We start from the raw sequence: 24,508 nt of genomic DNA, 5'->3' as shown, positions 1-24,508 counted from the left end.
GTGAAAATGTCAAAGTGAAATTAGCAGTCTGTAGAAGATGCACATCTAAAGTCAGGTCAAGATGTATACTGTCCCATCCAGATTACAGCTATCAATCCTACACTAAAATAAAGGGAATTAAAAGATTATTTAACAGTACTAAAGATATACAAGTTCTTTTTTTTAAACAGGGTTACCATTGAAGAAAGTCTGGGAAATTATTTTTCTTTAAAAATCAAACATTATGTAATGTATGAAAGTGCAGATCAGAACATAAAGTGTATGCATAAAGATCTTGCGAAGAATTGGTACAGCATTGGACTGAGGTCACATGACCAGACCAGACCATGTTGGCTGCCTCGGTGTGCCCTTAGGACATAGCTTCCAATTCCTCAATCATATAGCCTACAAGAAGTTAAAGGTGAAGTTCAAAATGAACAAAACAAATGAGAACAAATCAAACATAAACTTCAATAAACCAAATACAACTAAATTGCAATAAGTTTTTAATACTTTTCTACTCTTTATTACATAGCAGTAGAGAGAGAATCGTTTACTGATTTCCCACAACTATATAGACTGCATCTAAAATGGATTTGACTTAGAAAGTAACTACATAATGTTCTTTGCAGAGATTTTATTCATATAATTAGTGATCTCATGGATGACTGGCAGAGAAGTAAAGCAAGGCAGATTTTTTAAGTGTTTTTTTTAAATTTCACCTTCAAATACATTCCCCATTCACATTACATTAGGAGTATTAGCCTGCTACCTCATGAATGGGGCAATAACTCTTGCCCATGACCTCCCCTTACCGCCACCAGGTGATGCTGGCTTTTAGCTCCACTGCTGTACTGATAACATCATACAATTTTCTGACAATCCAAGCCATTTTAGTGTTCAAATTGGACCATCTAACTTTCTTTTGGAATTTTGTGTTGGACAATAATTTCCCTGCAGGTTGTATACATTATTTTTACAATTTCTGCCAATTTGAGTGACTTTTTCACCGTTATGGACTTTGTCTGTTTAAGACCTCATTACACCAGACTATCGTTTACCTCATGTTGTCAGGGCCCCGAGTGGCCGAGTGGTCTAAAGTGCTCTTCGTTATGATTACTGCCATCTCACCTCTGTCTGTATGGGTTTGAGTCTAGGATTCAGCCAATGTGGGTATGTGAGAAAACTTGCCAGTAGCTTCTCATGGGTCGATGGTTCTTCCCAGGGTTTTCCTGGGTTCTTCCTCCACCATTAATACTGGCTGCCATGCATAGCCTATCGTGTACTGAAAAATGGTGTTAAACCCCACAAAAACAACCTCATGTTGTCATTAATCAGTTTGCGTGACACTATTTTAACTTGCTTCATTAATAGAGTTGGTTTTTGTGAGTTTTTAACATGCTGCATTGCTAATTTATGCTTTGTTTTCCCCTCTTGTGTTGTTGCAGTTGTAAAGTTAACTAATTCATGAAATGCAAAGTTCCAAGCATAGTCTAGAAAACATCAAATATGGCATTGACTATCTTCAATTGCTCCATTAGTAAGGGGGAATATATATTAGCAAGTTAATAACATGATGAATTACTAATTTATGCTTTGTTTTATCATTCTTCTGTCATTTCAGCAGAAATGCCAACTAAATGCAACTTTAGAGGATGGAAATCTACCATAACTCTTGTTTTGTATATACTGAGTGTATATCCTCTGTGACCTGCAGCATGTGTAATATGTGATCACAGACAGGGCTACAGTATTAGCTAGTTAGTAACATGCTGAATTGCTAATTTATACTTTGTTCTTTCTTTTTGTGTTGGTTCAGGAGAAATGTCTACTAAATGCATGAAATGCAGAGTTCAAATCAACAGTCCATAAGACATCAAAGGGATGGAAAGATGGAATAAGTTGAGAAAGACATCTTAAAGTTTGTTGCAGGTGATTCCAACTCATTGGGAGAATGTCCCCAATTTTAGGCAGCCCAGTGGGTGCAAGTCCCCCTGCATGTCCGAGCGTGGCCTTTAGGCCTGTAAGTCAGGACACATGGGGTTTGTACCAGATCAATGATCCACCTCATTATACCACCACACAGTTGATGGCTGTCCAGCATCACCGGCAGTTAAGCATGGGGTACCTTTGGAGAAAATGGTCAAGCCAACTAGTTCATTGCTTGCATTTCCAACTTATTGGGGAGTATCCCATAATTTTGGGCAGCCCACTGGGCATAAGTACCCTGCATGTCAGGACACGTGGTGTTTTATACTGGATCCATTGGATCCAACTCATTATACCACCACACCTTTACTGGCTATCCATCTAGACATCACACCATGGGGACCTCTTATAAGGATCTCAGTGACATATCTGTTCATCTAGCTGCACCATCGGTGACATACCTTTACTATGCTGGCGATTTCAGTGAGAAATCTATCTGTCCAGACAGGTCCTTGGAGTGGCCAGTACCAGTGGTAGCCTCACTGTCTTCTATACTTCCAGCATCCAGGCAGACCATATGCTGAGCAAACCAGCTGGCAATGCTGGATGTCAGAATGTTCATTGCTTATCTACATGAGAGAGCTAGTGACATTTTCAAAGAGGATGGACTTGAGTCATTAATGCCACCTGGTATGAGTTATCCAGAGCTGCAGGCAGAACCAGATTGGGACATAGCATGTGTGATGAAGCTCCTTCAAATCAACCATATTCAGATCCAACTATTAAATGGGCTGAATTTGGTTTTATTGCCTCAGCTGAGGAAATTAAAAAGGTATTGGCAGCTTCAGAGTGCCCTCCACTTCCTTCTACTACTAAAGACTATAAGTTAAAGCATTAGTGGATTTCAACAAAGAGGAAGAGACTCTGTCCTTCTGACTCCTTCCCCAAGAGACTAAAATTAAGGAGATCTATGACCAGCTTTCAGATCGAATTAGTGACCCAGGAAATCACAGAGCTTTCTTTTCAGAAAGCCAAGTTCCAGCAACATTTTAATCTCACTGGTTTAAAAGTCTAAATACCTCCTTGTTAGATTTAGCCAACTTGGACTGGATGCAACGTCACACATATCTGCAGTCTACATTGCTCAAACCTTAACGGTATGTACCAATGCCATGGTTGGGGGTGCCCACCTGACACAGGACTTCATTACCGTCAGCAGCATGTAGGACGCAGGGGAGTGGACTCTCCACGTCGACCCTCTAGAAAAAAAGGCTGGCATCAATGCCTTTCACTTCTGGAAAGATTCTGATTTGGCAGTTTCTTTGTTGGGGAGACAGTCTCCATATCAATGTACAAATCAGGCACATTCTGTGCAGACTCAAGGTCTTGGCTAAGTCAAGTCCTTTACTTGGAATGGTCTGTCCCTAATTTGGTCTTCACCCGGATCTGCACACCTTGGGAGCGGCCATTGATCAAACGTTTTGCAACAGGGTGGAATCAGAAGTGACCCGGGCTGTGTTGCTTATGAGAACAGGTTTTCTTTCACATGGGAAATCTAGCCATCATTTCCTAGATAGAGGTCAGATATTCTGCATTCCCTCCTCCTATTACCAGTTCTTCTAACATAATGTGATTGAGGAGCGCATTTAAAGCAGAAAGCAAAATTTTTCAGTCAATTATGTTTCTCTGAGAATACTTATACCAATCACATTACTTAAAAACCCTCCCAGCCACCCTGCCATACATGCATCCTCAGTAGTATATCACTCAGCTAAAAACTAGTGACTCGTAGTGGTGGCAAGGGTAGGTAATTGGCAAGAGCTATTACCCTTTGTCTATATGAGATAGACAGGAAAAATGATGTTCATCTTTTAGTAGGTCTAAATTTGTAAGTGTGCAGGCTAATATTCCTAGTATAATATGGTTGGGTAAACATTCTTGAAGAAATATAATTTACTGAAACATTTGCCGTGTACATACAAGGACAAAATCGAACAATGTTTCTTCCATATCATTGTACAGAGGGATATCCAGTAATAATGATTGCAGATTTGATACATGTAAACCCTCAGATGCTGCAGTAGTTATTTTTTAAAGACTTCAAAGGATTTGATTTAATGTAAGAAGTATAGCAGATTATGTGTCCAGCTCTGAAGGGTGTTTTCAGGTTGTTCATTTGTTTTCCCAATCAGAGAAGACAATTTGAAAGGTGTTTTCAGGTTGTTCATTTATTCTCCCAAGCAGAGAGGACAACTTAAAGAAACAGAATAACATATTTTGAAATATGGAGATGAGGCATTTAAGTGGTCTTCAACAGATAAGATGCTTGTTCAGTCATTTAAAGGCCCTGGAAGCAGTTAAAGTCCACTGGGAGGAGACCATTCTATATTTATATCACTTAGGTACAGGTAGAGATGAAATTTGATCTAAAGCTGCCAAAAATGGAAGTTAAAAAATTCAGTACTGGCCTGCATTTCATGTTGGATCATCGCTTGGGCATTTTAGGTTCATTTTCATAAGTATATGTAAAGGTGTCATATCAACTAAAAGACTTCTTAAAATGTCTACTTGATCAAAAATAAAAATAGTGTTGATCTGACATCATATAGGGTTGCCATGACAGACATCTTTAAGGAAAGTGATATCAAAGGGGGGTTTTCATCAGAAGACTTCTGTGTTATCTAGTTGGACCTTAATTAAAATGGTGCAGATCTGATATCCAATATGAACACTTTTGTGGCTGTCTTGAAAATCTGCTATTGCTATTCTTTCTGAATGTATGGTCATATCAACATGGGGTTTTCATTAAATGACTTTATGACATCTACTTGGTCCAAAATGAAAATGGTGACAGTCTGACATCAAATATGGGCACCATGGCAGCCATCTTGGAAATCTTTTTATTGCTACACAACTTAAATCAGACATGATTTTTCTGTTTTAAAGCGGAATTCCACTTTTCTTCTGATATGAATCCAACTTTTCTTGATATAGTCCATTTTTTATATAATCTCCAATCTGGTTTTTGAAAAATGGTCTGTCCACTCCCATTTCGCAACGAACCTTGCGACTCTCGTAACGAGTATTCTGATTGGTCAAAGATTTAAATTCATCCTGAATCTTTGTGTACAGAAAACTGAATGCATTGGAAAGAATAAGCATGCTTGCAAAACATGGCGTCCTGAGTTCTTGAGAGAGACCATGACATGAAAAGTTAGATAAAGGTTTAAAAAACATATGGAATTGGGAATGGCTGGAGCAAAATGTTGTTGGAAATTTAGTTGCTCAGTTTATAAGAAAACTGAACGCATGAGGACTGGCATTTTGTGACCTCAGCTCTATGGTAATTGCAGTTGGAAGAATTTGAAACAGCACCTACAAAAGAATCTGCATACGGAAAAATGAAGCTCAGAAGGCATCTGGAAAAAGTGCAATTAATTACTATAAGAAGAAAGATTTCTTGCATGAGAGAACAGATGGCTTGTGACCTTTCTAAATTACCAGTCCTGGGCCTTTGTCTAAAATCAATTTTCTTTGAACACCTATGTTTGGATGGATGGACAGATGGATAATACTGGCTGTATACTGCTAATTAAAAGTAAAAACAGTTGAGTTTAAAAAGATACAAACTTAAAATGTAAAGAGAAATTATAAGAAAACTTAAATACAGAAGGGGCCATAATTTCATTGTCAGATTGCTTTAGTCTGAACTTATATTCTGCATGATAATTAATATTTGTAGTGACTACTTTAGACTACTAAAAGCTTTGTAGTTGTGAAAAATGTTAATTACACTCAGGTAGATCATAGAAGAGTTGTCTGTCTCAATAATCAAGTAATCTTGGGTGTTATTGTGTATTCAGATTGGATGAGTAAGCAGTATTGATGTTAAAGCTGCTGACAAAAGTTTTACATTTAGGAATATTTGAATATTAGTAATGAAAAGTAAAAAAAATTCATTTGTTTGATCAGTTTTTACTTGGAAATATATGTAGCCTACTCTAGTTCATACAAGTTCCAGTGCACTGCAAAATTCATATCATATTATCTCATAAAAAATCAAATGAAACCAGAAATTGTTGTTGTTGTTGTTGTTGTTGGGTTTAACGCCATTTTTCAGCACACGATAGGCTATACATGGCGGCCAGTATTAATGGTGGAGGAAGAACCCGGGGAAACCCCCGGAAAGAATCACCGACCCTCGAGAAGCTACTGGCAAGCTTTCTCACATATCCACAGTGGCCGAATCCGAGACTCGAACCTACACAGACAGAGGTGAGATGGCAGTGATCCGTAACAGAGAGCGCATTAGACCACTCGGCCACTCGGGGCCCCGATACCAGAAATGATGGCAAGAAGAGATGATAGGTTTGCTTTTCATAGCTAGATACGGTGTGGTTGTACCAAACGACGTAGGCTGTGATCTTGCTACCTTTGAAAAGAGACTTGGAGAGCTCAGCAAGAACTTTAAAATGAGAGGATACAGAAGGAACTACATTGAGGAGACTTTTAACAAAACAGAGTCCTTGATAGAGGAGCCAACCTAAACTGTAGAGGCCCCAAGTGGCCGAGTGGTCTAAAGCGCTCTCTGTTACAGATCACTGCCATCTCACCTCTGTCTGCGTGGGTTTGAGTCTAGGATTCAGCCAATGTGGGTATGTGAGGAAGCTTGCCAGTAGCTTCTCGTGGGTCGGTGGTTCTTCCCAGGTTTTCCCAGGTTCTTCCTCCACCATTAATACTGGCCGCCATGCATAGCCTATCGTGTGCTGAAAAATGGCATTAAACCCCACAACAACAACAACCTAAACTATAAACTGAGGAAGCTTAAAAGCATGTCCCTTTTGTTGGTAACATTCCACCCCAATGCCCTAAATGGGGAGCAGATCATTTGGAAGTTTCTACAAATTGATTCAAACCAGGGGTGGACTGACACAGAATGCACGCATAAGAAACGATATTGGATACAACAATTGAATACACATGGGGAGTTTGGTTTAAATGAAAAATTCAAACCTTCCGATTGGTGTCTTATTAAAAATTAAGTCATCATTTTCCCACCTATTGTCAATTATATTTCCCCAAGTATTTACATTTTTTATTTTTATTCTTGTATTGTCATTATTGTAATTATTATTATTATTATTATTATTATTATTATTGCACTACACATTTCTGTTGACATCTTTCCTTTAGAAGCTCCATTCTTAACTCTTCCATGATATAATTTTATAAGCAATTCTTGCAGATGGCATTGAGTTTTCATTATGCTGCGTTTTCATCCTTTTTTCTCATCAGGGAATTAGATCAAAACATGTTAGTTTTATATAACCTGCTTGTTTATTATTGTTTCATTTTATATCACTTGTTATAAACTCTCTCTAGTGATTCTAACATGTTAGAGTCTGGAATTTTATCAGAAATTTTTTTATAGTGTTGGTATATGTAAGCTGTTTATTTATCCGACAAGATTGTTTAGATTGAAACATTAGGATACCATTTTGAATTTGCACTTTTTGTGTAAATTTATATATATACATATATGTCTTCTTCAGTTCAAATAAATATGGTATGTACTTGCTTTTATGTCAATATTTTGTTTTTCTTAAACAGAAAATTTGATCCATGTAGAACTGAGTTGTCTTCCAAGGGTGACATATAAAGTTTCTATAAATCTAAACATAATATTGGAAACTGGATGTTTGCATTATTTACAAATGTTGTCAATTGAAATATTTTTGTTTTCATGCCACTATTCCCATTTAGAAATGCATACACGGTATGCATTGTGTTTATCCCTGTCATGATGGTATTCATTACACAACACTTGTATCTACAATTATTTGGATTTTAATAATTTGAAAGCATTACAAGTAAATTAAATAAGACCTACTGTAGAGTGATGTGTTTTATCAATGTTTTTTTACCAGCATGTTTACTGCTTCTATTTTTGTGCAAGTCCAAACAACCTGTATTTGTATTAATATTTGTGTTTTGCTGTATAAACTGTTTGTCTTAGATGTAATGAAAGTTAGATTTGATTTATATTTTCCTTTTGCACTGGCATACCAAGGGATGTATTATTTGCAGTTGAATCAGAGTTGTATCCAAGTATATATGGTACCCACTTTCATTTACATATCTACCTATATGCCCTCTCTGTTTTCCCAGATGTGAGCCTTCCCTTGTGCTTTGCAATTATTCTGATACAGATTTTGATTATAGAACTTAACTCATTTGTATTCATGTTATACTGTTGTTTTTTTTCATTAATCAGAGACCTTTCAGATGTGAAGAGGTTAGAACGCAAGGCACTTCTGAAGGAGTTGTACAATGATGCAGGTGGGAAGATATGCCCAGTGCTGCAGTATACAGTCCATTTTGGCATTGCCTATCATCACAGTGGACTGACAATGGATGAACGCAAGCTTTTAGAGGAAGCTTACTCTGAAGGAACACTGTGTTTACTCACCTGCACTTCTACACTTGCTGCAGGGGTTAATCTTCCAGCTAAAAGGTAGGGGTCTTAGTAATTAGTCTTAGTTAGCAGGGTTACTCTTCCATCTAAAAGGTAGGGGTCTTAGTAATTAGTCTTAGTTAGCAGGGTTACTCTTCCAGCTAAAAGGTAGGGGTCTTAGTAATTAGTCTTAGTTAGCAGGGTTACTCTTCCAGCTAAAAGGTAGGGGTCTTAGTAATTAGTCTTAGTTAGCAGGGTTAATCTTCCAGATCACATTTATTTTAAGAATTGAACTTCCCCTGCATCATGAATCCAGCCATCCAAGAAAGACCCACACTTTGTCACTACAATCATTATTCTATATAGACTATAGATAATAGTATCTGTTGAAAGAAACTCTTCCAAGATAACAACTGTAATTACCTGCATTGTCTCCAATAGGTGGCTACCTATATATTGGATGTTTATCAGTGGAAATGTTTGCTCAGTACGTGTAACATTTTACATGTTACATTCTGAAATGTGAATGCTCATGGAACATTAGCCTCACATACAAATTGGTATTGTTTTCTTGTTCTCTTGAAAGTGTGGTGTTATTTTTAACGTTGAACCTCATATTTTTCACTGTTTTGAACATAATCTTTGATCATGCCATTTTGTTTTTCGTTTTGTCGTATGCATACTTTGCTTTCATTTGGTATAGCTTGCATCTTTTTCTTTTCTTTTTTAGCTTAGGCATTTTTATTAGCACAAAGTGTAAAATGTTCAAAATGTCAAGGGCATGCATGAAACTTCTTATAGGTATATAAAGTATACATTTACCAAGCCTAATAGTGCTTGCACTAGTTAGTCAGAGTGGACTTGGTCAACAGTACTTCTGGCTGAGGTTTACCTTATTTCCACAAGTCCCTAGTTATACTGATGGTTTGGACTTAAAAATGTAGGTCAAATGCATAGATATTTTCATCAGATTTGCCTGATCTTAGTGATCTGGCACTTGGGGCTAGTTGTATAATTCTTGATTGATTTTAACCAAATTAATACTGCATTCCACAATCACGTTTCTACATAATGAGTGACTTTAGGTGCATCAGGGCCACAGACCTACCATTTTGAGCCAATTACTTTGATTACCATCAATTTGCATGCCAGTCGCAGTCAGAATTTTGGATGAGAAGAATTATTCAAGAAACAATGTCACTGATGTTGACATTGGAGGAATTTCTTTTACCTTGCCAGCCATTTTACAGTTGACTTAAATATTTGGAGTTTGTTCCTTCCTTATGGCAGCCAGGTGGGCTTAAGTCCATCCTGCCCTGCATGCAAGAGCAAGGCCAGAGTGCCTGTCAGACTCAGCACATGTTATCTATAACTCCTGGGAGTTTCCTGGCAGCCACCTGTGCCAATTATGACTTTTTCTGCCATCCTGGTTTCTGACCAGCCATTATTTACTGTACATGATTAGAGATGCATTGCTACAACAGGTTGGACCACAAATTGGCTGTCCATTTAATCTTCCTTGGTCAGTCATGGTGAACTATCTGATTGGTCCATTTGTGTAGCCATCTCACCATTGGATTTGCCAGTTCTTTCCCCAACCCAAACACTGTCAGTTGCCTGACCACTAGTTTAGTCAGCAGGCTCACAAATCATGACATTTACTGTTTATAGGTACCAACATGCCACCATTGATAATTGTTGATTCCTTAGATAGGAATGATCTTTGCAAATGTGTAAGACTACTGCACAAAAATAACCTAAATGAATGAAACTGGGGATGACCTTGATCAGACAGAAAACCCAGAACCTACCATGGCTGCTATCCTGAGTTTAAGTCAGCAGTTGGAGAGATTTACCCAAACCTAAAAAAGGGTATAGTACCTGATGATTTGTCTGTCCTGTTCTTTTACAGGGGAGGATGCCCAGTTTCTCCTCTCCCAAGCCTCCAAGCAAACAACAATGACTCTTTGCCTATTGCTTACCAAAGATATCCAAGTAGGCATTGGACTAATTTAAAGAAAACAATTTGGCAATCAAAGTTTGGTTTGGAGGTATTGAAACGTTTGTTCATTCATCCATTCCCCTTTCATTGTTTTCTGTTATAGAAAGTCCTGACCAACCAGATGAGGCACTTTTTTGAAGGTTATACATTGTTTGCTCACTAGATGGGCAGTGGTAATTGTTCATAAGCTGGACAAAAAGATGCTAAAGGTAATGGAAAGCTTGCAGTTATATTTAGCAGTCTCAGCAAGTTGATAGCTTTAATTCAGGATGGAGACTTTCTTGAAGGAACGATGTGTTTTCTGTCAGTCTTGATTTAATGACTTCTATTTTCATAACCCTGTTTACCCATTGTCCTGTAAATTCCCCAGGTTCACTTTCACTGTTTATCAGTTTAGTTTGCTTCCTTTTGGGATCAGCTTCCATCAGTGGGCGTCATATTGAACAGGTTCAATTCTAGTATGAGATATGAACAAGTTCTCTTTCCCAACTGTTTATTTGTGAACAATGTGAAGTCGGACCTGTTTCCCTCTCAACGGTTGATCCAAATTTGTCTTGTATTTTTTCTTTTGTGCTAAATGCATGAAATCACTGCTCAGATAGTCCACATTCTTGTGTTCTTGTCAGACTCAATAGGCTAGCTGATTTATTATTAAGGAGAGGTCAGAGACTGTTTCCTAAAAAGTGTTTCCATATGTTAGTCTTCCATTGGATTTGCAATATTTGTGATCAGTCCCTTCACAGTCACCTAGAATCACAAACTGCCAACCTTTGTGTCTCTAGTGCCAGATCCAGAGACTTGGGCAGAGGACACTTTGGTACCTGGTACATAATCTCTGAGTGATTCATACAATAGTGATGAAGAGTGCACCAAAGTCATGTGAACTTCATCCAATTCCAACATTACTGCTGCTTGAGTGCTTAGATCCAGTATTGCCTTCACTAACTGATGTTATTAATACCTCTCTCTGATCCGGGGAATTACCATCATTTTTCAAAAACTGCCATTGTAAAGCCTCTGCTGAAGAAATCAACACTCGACCATAACAATTTAAACAACTACTACCCAGATTCTAATCTCCCATTCATTAAAAAAAAATCTTAGAAAAGGTTGTTCTATCCCAACTTATATCTCATCTGAATTCAAACAGTCTTTTTAGCAATGTACAGTCTGCACATCACCCTTGTCACAGTACTGAAACTACTCTTCTAAAAGTAGTTAATGACATTCTCTCTGCTTTGGATAGCAGAAAGATTACAGTTCTCACCCTCCTTGATTTGTCTGCAGCATTTGACACAATAGACCATGATATATTCACTATCTCCAACATGTATTTGGCATTCATGATACAGCCTTACTGTGGTTCAAGTCCTACTTGGTTATGGTTAACAGGACACAAATTGTGTCTGCAGATGGAATAAACTCCAACCCATCAGTTGATCTATTGCTACATATATCTGATTTAATATATATGTATTTTAATTTAATTGTCTGTTTGTCAGATTTAAATTTTTATTTTTCTTACATGCTATTGTAATGTAAATTTATTCACTTGAGATGATACTTTTTCTGAAAATTGTTTGACCTTGACTGTTAGTTCATAAACACGAGGTGTTGATCTAAATTCCAACCTGGATTCAGAATTAGTAAACAAAGTTCTATTTTATTTTAAAATGATTGGTTGTTGTCAAGGTCATGATGGGACTACGTGGGTTAAGAAGTAAACACTTTTTTATACTTTTATTCTGGGAATAAAATCACTGGTCAAATCAAGGCCTTATTCTGTGTATGTGATATAAACATGATCACCTGACTCCCCCCCCCCATTTGATTTTGCAATTCTGCTTTTTCCATAACTACGCTTTTGTTAGTTATAATAGTGATGTGTAGAGAGAGATTTCTCAATTTTGGGGCTTTTTACACTGATGTCAAGTAAGTTTGTTGTAGCCAGATTTTAAGTTATAATTTTCTTCAGATCAGTTGGATTTCAAAAGGATTAATTCTTTATTCTCTGGAAATATTTTGAGGAATGCTCACACAGAAACTTTGGAAAGACATTGCTTGTAAATTTAAATTTGATTTCATACACAGGAGCGCCATTTATTTGTATTTCTACAAGGAACTGTAGATAAGCACAGTACTGACTACAACATACGTCATTGTCATCCATCTTGGATTTTACATCAGGATTCGAATTTGAAATTATTAGAATATTTATTACTAGGACGTTTGTAATTTAATTTGTGGATTATTCTTACATTATTTTTGGATTTGATTCTTGAAACCGTAAGTTCTGCTTTTTTCATTTTTACAGAATTTTCCAGGAAAAAAAATTATTTGTTAAATTTTAAAAAGCTTGTTGTTTTCACTCTTTCTGTGTTACTGTTTATTCGAGCCTAAACGCATAACACTATGTTGTGGTGTTCCACAGGGGTCTGTTCTTGATCCTGTTCTCTTGATTCTGTACACTCAGCTGCTCTCAGGTGTCATAGATCATCATCCAGTGTCTCACCAGTTGTACACTGACGACACCCAAATATACAAATCTAGCCACCCAACCGAAGTTGATGCTACCATCCAAGGTGTAAAGAGGTGCATTTCTGATGTGAAATCATGGATGACATGTAAAAAGCTGTAGATAAAGGATGATAAAACAGGCCATTCTGATCACAACACAAAGCCTTTCTCATTCACATCCTTTACCTCAAACAATAAAGATCAGCAACACCAACATTAAATTCACACAGTCAGTACGAAACCTAGGTGTTACTCTGGACAGTACTTTCACATTACACCATCATGTCATGAACATATGCAAGGCTGCATATCATGAGCTGAGACGCATCAGCTCAATTTGCAATTCGCAAATATGTTTCAGTTGATGCCACTAAAACACTTGTGTGTTCATTAGTACTTTCAAGACTGGACTATTGTAACTCAATTCTGTCTGGTTCATCTCAATGTCTACTCCAGAAACTTCAAAAAGTTCAAAATACAGCTGCTCAGATCATACTTAGAGTACCTTGATCAGAGCACACCTCCCCACTTCTCTGTACTGGCTATCCATTCAATCCAGAATAAACACAAAATTGGTTTGCTGTGCTATGTTTCACTGATGGACTCCAGTCCAACATACTTGTCCGACCTCACCCATTTGTACACACCAGCAAGATACTTATGCTCCTCTTCTGACAATCGTATACTCATTATTCCCACTATGAAAACGAAGTCATATGGACAATGTTCTTTTGTATACCGAGGCACACAACATGGAACAAATTGCCCACTGAATTTAGACAAAAAGACAGTGATCCCTGTGAAGAGTGCTCTTAAAACTCACCTATTTTGACTGCAAGAACAAACTTAAAGACCTAATAATGTTTCCTACCTTAAATATTTTCAGCATGTTTTTATGTTTTCTAATTTCATGGTGTTTTTTTTTTTTATAATACATGTAATATCATTATATGTTTTTTTATGTTATAGGTGTTGTCTAATGTTGTCAAGTGATTAGATTTTGTAAAAATTAGGCCCTATACAAAGTATTCATTATTATTATGATTATTATTATTATTTGGAAAATAAGAGGTCAGGAGTGCAAGGTGAAACTTGTCCCTATCAGATGTGATGAAACCAGGGTCAGTGGCCAATAGACATTCCCAGAAAGATTCAGGTGTTTCCCAACCTGATCAGACAACTGTGAAAGCAGGTTTTCCATCCCTGCTGAGACAGGCTTCACCTTTATTTTAGCTCTGATCGACTGCCCCCCGGTGGCCTAGTGGTTAGAGTGTCTGCCTCGGATGCGGGAGGTCATGGGTTTGATCCCCGCCCGAGTCATACCAGAGACTTACAAAAATGGTACTAACAGCTGCCTTGCTTGGCGTTCGGCATTAAGAGGTTAGTGTTAGGACTGGTCAGCCTGGTGTCAGGATAATGTGACTGGGTGGGACATCATGCTACATGTCTGCGGCATGATGCCCCAGTGCTAGACATCACTATAAAAATGGCACATTGCAGACATCATAGCGATATGACTGAAAAATTGTTAAAGCTACGTTAAAAATCAAAATCACATCACTTAGCTCTGATCAGGAATGCCCAGCATAAGTCATTGAGAAAATACAGCAAACAAGAAGGTATATGTAGTAAGTCTCGTCTCTTTTTGCACTGGTGTTAAAAGACAACATGTTTTTCCATCCAGCAACAAGACTATTTTTGTCTCTAGCGACTTAAAAAAAAACAGTAAACTCTGATTACTATTAAGGGCCCCATGATTTCAAACTTTCAGACACCATCAGAGAGTGGATATAGACCATGATAAAGTTATTTTGATTTATTGTCCAGTCTTGGTCAGAGTTTGTGCAGATCATTTGGTTTGTTTCCCAACTGAAATCTTATAAAAATATTTCATATTTATTGTCCAATTTTGGTCAGACTTTTATTTTATTTCCCAGCTGGAATCTTTCATGGGTTCTTAACTTTCTCGGCTTCTCTGAGTTTGGCTGTAGCTGCAGTCATGCAAGATGTGCTTTCTGATAGTTTTAGCTTCAGTTTGCAGGCTGTGTGAATTACATGTTCTTTCAGTTGATTGGAACTATTTGCAGTACTGTTCCAGTTGATCGTAGCTGGGGTTTGTGGTCGAGAAGTCTGCTATACATAGGTAATCAGTGGCTATTATTTGCTTTCTCTTGTTACAAGATCCTTCTGTAGAGGCAAAAGTATAATGCAGTGAATGTCTTGAGTTATGTACTGAAAGTATATGTCATGGCCATCAGTGACTTTTCCATCCAGTTGGAGTATCAAATGGATAACGCTACTTCCCGAGCTTTCACCTCTTGGCTTATTTGGGTGATTTGTTTGGTTTAGTTTGGCTTATCCTGAGTTCTCTCAGGATTGGCTTCATTTTGATTTAGGACCAACAAGATATCATAAAAAGTCGTTTGGTGGAAATCTTATGTTGGTGACTTCATATGAGTTCTAAACAAAGAATTCATCAAACAAAACATACTAATGTTTGACAGTTCTTACATCTTTTTCTTCTGCAGAGTGATTTTGCGTAGTCCCTTTGTAGGGCAGCAGTTCATGAGCCGGAGCCAGTACAAACAAATGGTGGGCAGGGCAGGGAGGGCAGGCATAGATACCTCAGGCGAGAGCATCCTAATCACCAAACCTGCTGACAAGGAAAAGGTACAATTCTCTGACTAGTAATGGTCAGTGAGAATGCTTTCTAAAAAAATGAATGTGAATTCACTGTAATAGTACTTATGCATTTATTTTTACTAACTATACTTAAAATCATTTTTTACATTCATATTTTACATGTACTCTAATATATTCTTGTTCCTGAAAAAATGGCATTTTAGAAGAATCCCAGCATTAATCATGTTGTGTCAATGGTGGTAACAGGGGCTGAACTTTATATTAAGATTTATTTTTACTGTCCTTGACTTTGTCTCCTCACCAGACTTTGCCATGTGTTAATGTGTCTGTTCCAACCTGAATATGGAATCATAAAGCATGCTGTGACAGGAAAACCTGCTTTCAATGTTTCTGATTTTAAAAAAAGTTGTAGTTATTTAGTAAATTTCTGCTTCATCTGTGCAGTTTCCATTTTTTATTATTCCAGCATGCACGTGACTTGACCATTACATATTTTTCCTTGAAATTTTCCTAAAGGGCAATTGGTAGTAGAGGTGTCCAGAAAACTAGACATCTCTAAATACTGTTGCTGTGTTTTTGACAACAGCATATTGAAAATCCCAAATAAATAAGGACCATAATTGATTTTATCTTCAGAACTGATGCAAGTCAAACACCATATTTTCATTTTTGTTGTTGTTGTTGTTGTAGGGTTTAACGCCATTTTTTAGCACACGATAGGCTATACATGGCGGCCAGTATTAATGGTGGAGGAAGAACCCGGGAAAACCTCTGAAAGAACCACTGACCCTCGAGAAGCTACTGGCAAGCTTTCTCACATACCCACATTGGCCGAATCCGAGACTCAAACCCATGCAAACAGATGTGAGATGGCAGAGATCCGTAACGGAGAGTGCTTTAGACCACTCGGCCATTCGGGGCCCTTTTCATTTTTGTGCATCTTAGTAGTTAGGTTTAGATTTTATGCATGTCATTTTCATTCCAGTGTATCTTTTGTAGGTATGTGAGCTTGTGTCAGGACCTCTGGGCAGCTGTCATAGTAGTCTGTTGTATGATGAGGGTAAGGGACTCCAAAACATCATGCTGTCAACTATTGGATTGGCTGTGAGTATCAGTACTAGTCTTGTGGAAACATTTAGTACCTTTACATTAGAATGGATTATGTTGAACTGTCTTGCATTTCACATAAATTGAGCACTAATACAGGGGTTGGTTTAGCCACTGGCCTGTGGCCTGTTGGTTTGAGGAGGGCCATTTAATACATGGATCTGTAGGCCTATGAGATTGGTTAAATCTTCGAAGATATTATTTTTGGGATTGGGAGGGCCAGTTGGTTTTCTGCTTGTCCAGTTGATTTCCATGTAAGCTGACCCTACTCTCCAAATGGAAAAATCATTATTGAAACTGTTTAATATGGGATCTTTATTATATGACCAAATAAGGTAAAGTTGTATTCAATAAATTATTAATAAAAGGTCAATATTATCATTATAAACAGCATTTTGATGCCTTATAATTACATTTATACAATTTACAATGTCATGATATTTTAAATATGTAATACATGCACTGAAAATACAACACTGGTTTGTAAAATATAAATTATATCATGTTATAAATTATAGATTTTATTCTGAAGTCAGATAAGATTTTTTTTTAGCTTCATTGGTCATAGACCAGGAGAGCTTGTGGAATGTTCATCTTTATCTGGTTGGCAAGGGAGATTTTGTTTATTTCTGTTCTTCCTAAACTACATAGAGGATTGCCATGAAACTTTACACACACATTCATCCCATTGTATAGATGGTACGACTCAGACAACTAGTATGGCCACCACAGTGGCTATCTTGGAAACCTTGGTATTGCTAATCCACCTGAATTGATGGTTATATCAACAGTGGTTTTCACTGAAAGGTTTCTTATGATTTCTAGTAGGTCTTAAATGAAAACTGTGCCAATCTTATGTCCATTGTGACCACTACAGCCACATTCTTGAAATCTTGTCAATGCTGTTCCTTCTAACAGAAAGTCCTGTTTTTGTGGGAGTTTACCAGATGACCTTTGATGGTGTATAGTTTGTACTAAATGCAAATGATGAATAACTGTCAATTATGTCCACAACAGTAGCCATTTTGAAAATATTTGTATTACTACTCCTCCAGAATTGATGGTGATATCAACATGGTGTTTTCACTGAAAGATTTATCATGTCTAGTTGGTCTTACATGTCAATCTAATATAGCCACCACAGCATCCATCATGAAAATCATTATCACTACTCCTCATGAGCAGTAATATTGACATTAGATTTTCACCAGAAGACTTCTTACTATGTCTAGTTAATCCTAAACAATAACGATGCTGAACTGATGTCCAATATGGCCACCATAGTGACCAGCTTGAAAATCTTGTTATTGCTATTAATTATGAATGGATGATCATATCAACATGGGGTTTTCCCTGAAAGGTTTCTTATGATGTCAGATTGGTCCTAAATAAAAATAGTACTGATCTGATATCCATTATGGCCACCATAGCAACCATCTTGAAAGTCTTCTTATTTGTACTCCGGTAAAATTGCCATTGGTTTTTCACCATAAAACTTAGTATCCTGTCCTAAATAAAAATCATTATGTATGGCCACCACAGTGGCTGTCTTGAAAACCTTGCTATCTCTATTCCTGAATGAGTTCTAGGTGAGAGTAAAGTTGAGGAATTTCAGGCCAGATCTTTATGGGCTTGAGCTTGTGTTCATTATTAATTTTTATATCCCTGCAGTAAGTGGGAGTGTGTCATATTATGATTGTCCATCTGTCCATTGATATATCTGGCCATCTGTTCCTTGTTTTGCTTCTGGACAATAACTCAACTTCTCCACCATCAAAAATCACCAAACGTTTAGAGTAAGGAAGAAGATTATCATTTTCACGCTTAAGTGGTAAAAGGTTAAGGTCATACAGACTGAAGAAAAAGTAGCTGTTTTCATCCAATAACTTGAGTTCCATGTCTTTTATCTTGACCCAGTTTTTTGTCCATGGCTTGCATCTGAAAGAAGGAAATGATCTACTGATATGGTGGAGTGTATTATTTTGTATACAGTGTATCCCCCAGGGGTGTAAAATTGAGGGTACAAAAAAACCTTAGGTGTCAAAACTGGGGGTCAAATAAAAAATATGGGGGTCAAACATGTACTGACAAATTTTCATACACTCGTACTTTTTCAGCTTGAAATAGGATATTGCAACTTGCACAACATACTCTCTCTCTCTCTCTCTTTCTCTCTTTTTCTCTAAACATGCAAATACACCAACATGCACAATTAACAAAAAAATGCATTGTCCATTCAAAGAATAATTTTATTAGTTCATTTTCCTTTTAAAGTTGTACTTTTAACAGTCTCCTCAACAGTATTATAGCCCAACACATTACATATAAGCCAATACAAAAAGCCAAATAAATCTTTTTAACCAAATGGGAGTTAATTTACTGCCTTTCATCAAATGTGTACTATCATAGGTTTCATTGTACTTCGTCCTAGAACACATTTATCCAAATATCAAGGAGGATACTGATTCATCTTCTTTCTAATAAGTTACACTTGAACTTTAAGATCTTTCTTTTATTGCAGTAAAAGTTAAAAACCAACAAAATCTGCAATGACCCGCTGACTTTGTAATCCAAATAACCCATTTGTCTCTGCAAGTTTACTGATTTCTATGTTGTGAAATAATGTCTTAGGTTATAATGTGTTCTCCAGATATCTTATGGCGAACGAGGGCCTATTTTTAAAAATTCTAAAATCCTGTCACGAAAGGATTATTAACTTTTGCAGTCTTTGCAATCATGCAATCAGAAGTCACACCGGTAATCATAATGAATATTCCAGTCAAAGGAATAATTTTCTCCATTTTTCATTAAAGTTAGATCTACAGTTACTCTTTTGTGTTCTGCTTCTTTCACTTTCTTCACTAATGCTTTTTAGTGCATGACCTTTTAATCTGGCGATCACTTTCTAGTGCAATGAGCCTTGATGTTAAATATCTAGAACAGCTTGCTGAGCTCAATGGAAATTGCGAATAGCTCACGAGATTAGGGGAAGCTACTCTGTCATAACATTGCCTATGCTAGTCTGGTTCATTGTTTTATATGTTCCCTGCATTGCACTTTGCTATACGAATAGAGGAGCGCAAGGCAGGGAGCAAACAAAGCGGGGAACCAGTCAATGCCTATATGTGAAGTATATACGATGCCATCCATCGTCCAATGCATTGGGTATTAAATAAATCATGATCATATTTTGAAAATCCTTTGCGTCAAAAAAATGCATGGTAACAAAATGTGTGCATCAGTTTTCTCCAGCATGTGTCCCTGACGCACAAATGTGCGTAAAGGGAAACACTGTTGTATAGCTAGGCAGTATTGTTTTGCAAGTTACATATTGCACAGGTTAAACAGGTACTAAATATTTTTGTACAAGAGTATTTTACCAATGAAAGATGATCTTAAAAAAGATGTATCATAATACTATATTTAAAGGTAAGCATTTGGTGTACTTTTTTACCATACTTTTATTCTCTTTATTTGCACCTCATTCCAGATTACCCCTACCACAAAGGATGTGTTCCAATTCATGGAGAAGTCCTTGTTGAACATACAGCAGGCAGTTCTTAAGACAGACATGTCAGCATTGTGCTGTAATGCTCTTCAGAAACTAATTGACCTTAAGCTCGTAGTTCAGAAGAAAGCAGTCAGCCCCAGTACTGTGGAGAATCATGAGCTCACACTTGAAGTCACCCCTCTGGGCAGAGCAGCGTTTAAAGGTAGCTTCTACAGCAGGAGTAAATCTTATTTGTACATTATGATATCCAGATGCATTTTCAGGTTATGATTGCCTTGAAAACATGTGCAGTACAACTTAAGTTCATTTTGAGGAGATTCGGCTTTTGTTCTTTCATTCTATCCTTTCAAAAGTGAGGGACAATCCAGTTCATGCCAGGGACTCTCAGAAATAGACTGAGGACTCCTGAGTTCCTTGGGTAAAGAGTCCAGGACTATGCATCCTGAAACTTTATGTGTATAATGTTTAAACTTCACATTTTATGTACTGAAAAATATTTTGATTTTAGTGTGATATTATAAATGACAAAGAATTTGTATTAAACTAAAGAGCATGTGTTCTTTCATTCTATCCTTTCAAAAGTGGGGGACTCCCAAGTTCGTGCCAGGGACTCTCAGAAATAGACTGAGGACTCCTGAGCTCCTTGGGTGAAGAGTCCAGGACTATGCAGGATGCAGTGCAGTATGGAATGCAGTTAATAGTGAATACAAATGAAGAATTTAAATTAAAGGAGTATTTATTTCCTGTGGCTCTTGGTGGTGGGGGACAGACTAGTTTAATACCATCTGTCTATCCATCGTGGTGACATGTTAGCAAGATATTTTGGGAACTATTGAACCAAACCAGACCTATTTAGATAATTATGATCCTACATGGTTTCATTATTTGTGGACTTATTACCTTTTCATTTGTTTAAAGTGTTATTAGAATGTCTGCTGTATACATCAGTAGCTCACAAACAAGCACTTTGGATGAATTATCATACTGATGTTATTCAGTAGATTTAAAAGGACAGGATATCATTGGCTGCCACTTGAAGTTGACCGATTCTAGTGTCCATGGGATTGTAGTGCTGGTTCTAACCACTGCATCAAATTCATTTGCAGGAAGTACATGATTGATATTAGATTGGGTGATTCCTGTTATTGCATGCTCTTTCTATATGGGCAGTCAGTTGTGTTATTTGCAAGAATCTAGGGAAAATCATCATACTCCAGTACTCCAAGAATTTTTTTTTTACACAGGCTCAGGACTGGAATTACAAATCCTGACTGAAATTCCACATACCCATACTCTAATTTCAATATGCCCAGAATGTCCCCTTTTTTAATATAATTTGTCACAACGTTACAATTGCTCCAATTCAAATATAAATTCCCCTTTTTTAATATAATTTGTCACAACGTTACAGTTGCTCCAATTCAAATATAAATTCCCCTTTATTAATATTATTTGCTACAATGTTGCAGATGCTGCAATTCAAACATAAATTCAGTAGGGGGTTTGAAGATATTGCAGGTGTTATTAGTATTCATCATTATGCTCACTAGAGACTGGATTGTCCTGGTGTTCAAACTTCACTGCTGGATTCTCTGAGCCAGTCATGGTCAGAACAATTTGATGTATGTCAATATGTTATTTGCAGTATGTGCAGAACATTCATTGTCTATCCCTCACTTTATGTTGTTTTTGGTGGGGGTTGTTTTCTATCCCTAACTTTATGTTGTTTTTGGTGGGGGTTTGTTTTGCTGGCGTGTTTCACCAAATAAAACTCTGTTGACCAGTTCCACAATTTATTTTTGTTGGGTTTGCTGTAAGTGTTGATAGCTAATGGCTTCCTAAGTCAGCTTCATAAATGAATCACACTTGAACACTGTTCTGACAATTGAAATGATCATGCTTTTTTGTATTTTATACACATGCAGTAAAATCTGACTTCAAAGAAATGTTGGTGTTGTTTACAAAGTTATCAAAAGCCAATGATAGATATGGCTTAAACATTTTCTGTCAGAGCATGATACATAATACCTTTTATTCTCTTACATGCATCTAGCATCTCTTTGATTTATTATTGGGTTGTTCCACATTCTGCATGTACTTATGCAAATTATCATAATGGCTCAACCACTGCAGTCTACAAACACAACACACTAGCTATTTTCAGCCAGTTAAGTCATACGTGAAATTGTGGCTTATAACCTCACCTCTTTGCCATTTAATTACCACAATTTAAACTGTCTAAAGGATAGTTTTACATCAGCTCCAATCATCACTGTTTACTGTTTATTTTTGCTACATGTAATTGACATATACTGGTGGTGGTGTTTTTTCCTTCAATTTTCAAAGACTATTGAAAATTGTCTTCTCGAAACACAACCATGTCAGGGGGTTGGACTACAAATTGTGTTTTTACCATGACATTTTGTGTTACAATTTGATTAAAATCAGATCTCCACTTTGCACAGGACAGTGGCGATCTGATTTTAATCATATTGCACTGTGTTATGGCAGGTATGTCAACATCTTGAAAATACAGTTTCACATTTCATCAACATGATCATAGTTTTCTCACAGATTTGAGTATTTATAATATTACAAGCTTGACCTGTTACGGATCACTGCCATCTCACCTCTGTCTGCATGGGTTCGAGTCTTGGATTTGGCTAATGTGGGTATGTGAGAAAGCTTGCCAGTAGCTTCTCGAGGGTCGGTGGTTCTTTCCGGGGATTTCCTGGGTTCTTCCTCCACCATTAATACTGGCTGCCATGTATAGCCTATTGTGTGCTGAAAAATGGCGTTAAACCCTACAACAACAACAACAACAACAAGCTTGACAGGCACCTCTTAGAATACAGGATGGGACCCAGTCTGAAATTAGAGGTGCCTTGGGCATTGAGCTATCTGATTTTTTTTAGCACTGTACATCCCAACTATTTTAAAGAATGAAATTGTTCTAACTGTGGATTTGATCTCTTATGGCAGCTGTTTTATTAGAAAAAATATGAAACTGAAGGTTTGTATGATTGATTTTCAGACTGGAATTATGGTTTTCAATACAATTAAAAAGGAGCTAGTTTAAGCTCATGTGGAGCTTTTTTTGTTTATTTTTTTGTTACTTTTACTGGAACTTTTGACACATTATTGGCTATATCATGCAAAGCAAATAAAGTATATTTTATCAGCCTCTGTGCTGGTCACCATCAGCAACACATTATACACATGTAAATTTGACTCATTTCAACTATTTAGGTCCTGTTGATTTGGAGTATGCTGGACTGCTGTACTCGGATTTGAAGAAAGCAGAGGAGTCCCTGGTGCTTTCTAACTACCTTCACCTTCTTTACCTAGTCACACCTTATGATGCAGTGAAAGATGTTTCACCCTCATGGATGATCTACTTTAGCCAGGTAACAGTGGTCATTCACTGTAAAGTTTCTTTGTATAACATGACTTGTATAAGGCAGGCACTGGATTCCATTTGTGTAATCTAGTTTTGTCATTGCTTCTCATTTTATTTCACTTTATTTAATTACCTGGAAGATGAGTGCCAAAACATGCCTGCTTTACCCAGAGTCTATAGACATTATGTTTTAGATACCTAAATTTCTTCTCTAAACGATTTTTTTATGTACCTTTAATTTTTTGGGAGAGTTGTAAGTTATTTTTTCTTTATCCTAATTTTTGGACACACTACAAAGTCCAGTTTGCACAAAGAAATTGTATTTATTACAGCACCCAGTATGACATATACTTTATGTCAGACTGTCAGGGATTGCCATTCTGTGATCATGAACGATTGTGTTATATGTGTATAATGTAGAAAAATGTAGAATAGGTATTATTAATCATATCAAGAGAAAAAGCTCTCAGCTTATTAGTCTTCTAAATTCTCATAAACACATGGGCAGTAGTGCTCCAAAAAGCAGCCAGTGGGAAAGAAAAGAGGTTAGAATCAAAGAAGGGCAGCTCCAACTTCCTCAGCCTTCACCCCAAATCCACCTCCGTTGTAAACCTTGTGGGGCACACCAGTCCCCCCTCCTTCCAAAGTTTGTCGGGTGCAAGATATGGCTACAATTATTTCAGCAACAGGGGACAAAGGGGATGCAGGAAGGGTACAACAGTCATTCAAGAAAATGTCTAGTCTGGTACAGGAGATAACAATTCAACTCCTTACATCTGGGCAAATTTTGCCTCTTTTTCCATCACTTTCTCCTGCGTGTTTTTTGATTATTCCCCCAATTTTTGGTAGCCCAGCGGTCATAAATACCCATGCATGTCCAAGTGTGGCCTTTGGGCCTCTTAAGTCCAGGTGATTTGGGTTCATGCCAGAGGTATTGTATTCAACTCTTAATCCTGCCACACCATT

General features: G+C 37.2%; 1 protein-coding gene across 8 annotated transcripts in view; it reads left to right on the top strand.

Annotated features, from left to right (window-relative positions):
- LOC149795054 (helicase POLQ-like) overlaps positions 1–24,508 on the top strand; it is a 110,751-nt gene that overhangs the window by 43,409 nt on the left and 42,834 nt on the right. For all 8 annotated transcript variants that reach the window (XM_089964744.1, XM_089964743.1, XM_089964739.1 and 5 more), the window contains 5 exons: positions 8,183–8,422; positions 15,410–15,551; positions 16,524–16,628; positions 20,122–20,344; positions 23,392–23,549. In XM_089964744.1, coding sequence (XP_089820870.1) covers positions 8,183–8,422; positions 15,410–15,551; positions 16,524–16,628; positions 20,122–20,344; positions 23,392–23,549 — 868 coding nt within the window. The remainder of the gene's footprint in view (positions 1–8,182; positions 8,423–15,409; positions 15,552–16,523; positions 16,629–20,121; positions 20,345–23,391; positions 23,550–24,508) is intronic.

The sequence above is a fragment of the Sinohyriopsis cumingii genome, chromosome 7 (assembly GCF_028554795.1).
Source record: "Sinohyriopsis cumingii isolate HCF-2022 chromosome 7, ASM2855479v2, whole genome shotgun sequence".
Taxonomy (NCBI): domain Eukaryota; kingdom Metazoa; phylum Mollusca; class Bivalvia; order Unionida; family Unionidae; genus Sinohyriopsis; species Sinohyriopsis cumingii.
Note: the sequence above shows the minus strand (reverse complement) of the source record. Positions and strands in the feature narration are given on the sequence as shown.